General features: G+C 40.7%; 1 protein-coding gene across 1 annotated transcript in view; it reads left to right on the top strand.

Moving 5' to 3' along the window:
• The first annotated feature begins 218 nt into the window (after nt 1-218).
• The window catches only part of LOC107080990, a 15,678-nt gene continuing 14,216 nt past the window's right edge, over nt 219-1,680 (top strand). The window contains exon 1 of the mRNA XM_015369198.1: nt 219-552. Coding sequence (XP_015224684.1) covers nt 291-552 — 262 coding nt within the window. The 5' untranslated portion in view covers nt 219-290. The remainder of the gene's footprint in view (nt 553-1,680) is intronic.

Here is a 1,680-nt window from a genome sequence, read left to right on the forward strand (position 1 = left end):
TGGGGGTATAGAGAACTCTTTCTTATTATCATTCATCTTATTCATCTGCTCCCTCTGCTATATATACGGTTCAGTCCAGCTATCGGGGCCAGATCATTATCTTTAGTTTTCCATGTTTTCTGTGTCGTTTAGTTTTGTATAGTCCTCAGTTAGTTTCCTGACTCTTGGGAGCCTTCCCACCTTCTGACTCACCTTAAATACTGCGTCTTGCTGTCCCCATTTTATGACATATCATTAATGACACCAGTGTTACTTCTTTCATTTCTTCCTCAGGTATCCATGTTTTACAGATGATCTTTTCATGTGAGAAGGATGATGAGACTCAGGAAGTTAATGCAGTTCACATGTATGGTTACGATGGAGAAGACCTTATGGCACTGGATTTGGAGGCTGAGACATGGATCACGCCAATATCACAAGCAATCCCAATTAAAACACTGTTGGGCACTGAAAAAGCCAATATTTTGTTTAACAAGAATATTCTTACCAATGAATGCCCTGATTGGATGGAGAGATTATTGAATGGAGGGAAGAATATTCTGCTGAGAACAAGTATGTACATTACATTATCCGGTTACTGTGGTGTTATTTGAAAACCAAACCTATGTGAGATAAGATCCTCAGAACCCTAAAAAACATGTCATTGTAAGGTAGAAGGTGATTTTATGACTGCTCTTTATATCTACAGTCCTCCCATTTCTTTACCACAGAATACTGTTATTGTTATTAATATGGATAAACCTTTTAAATGGATGACTCAGGGCTCTTTTCACAAGAGGATAATAGATAATAGACACAGGAACATAATAAGGCACTAATGGAATGCTGCTACTCCAGTAACTGTGGCCTGATACTGGTCTATGCCTCTAAAAATTTAATCAGGTATTGCAGGCTAACAAAGACCTTAAGGACTCCCCATTCCTTAGGGGTGGACCCGTTCTTCTGGTTTAATTTGCATGTCACTCTATAAAGCTTGGAACCCAATGACTATTCTGACATTTTGAATTGAAAAGGGTTCCTGAAGGGAGGCAAAACGTCTTTAAACTTGGAAAACAAAGTCCAATGGATTGTTATTTAACTTTTTTGGAATGACTATGACTGACTAACTGACCTATGAAATAAAATCATGGCTCAGATGAGAACCTCTCAACCCTAGCAATGGCTAGCAAGGTTAAGTAAGGTACTACTGCAACCATCACATAATCTAATGAGCTGATACAAAGCCTAGCATTATAAATCCTTGAGTTGCCTGCCAAAGGTTAAGTCAAGAATGCTCAAAGAGAACAGTGTCCACTATAGCAGAGAAGGCTAGAAGCCAAAATCAAGGCAACACAGAAAGAGGTAAGCAAACTCTCAGAACTCCAGAGGGCATCATCTGGTAAAAGAATGCTGGAGAAATTCCAAACAAAGACCTCAAGCCTTGGGTTCCCGTCTGAACAGGTACACAAAGGGATGGAAGCCAAACAAATAAACTGACTGTTCTATATACAACGCGTATCCAAACACATGCGTATCTAAAAATTACAAGTCCGTCAACGGTCCGTTTGCTTCCTCGGGGTTGGAGGTAACTGGCAGCATTCCCTCCGAAACAGGTCCGATGTGCAGACGCCTACTGTGCATGGCCCTGTACTTCGGCATCGCTTCTAACCGGGACTGCAGCTTAACACAGCGCTATGACAA

The sequence above is a fragment of the Cyprinodon variegatus genome, unplaced genomic scaffold, assembly GCF_000732505.1.
Source record: "Cyprinodon variegatus isolate N-32 unplaced genomic scaffold, C_variegatus-1.0 Scaffold2622, whole genome shotgun sequence".
Lineage (NCBI taxonomy): Eukaryota > Metazoa > Chordata > Actinopteri > Cyprinodontiformes > Cyprinodontidae > Cyprinodon > Cyprinodon variegatus.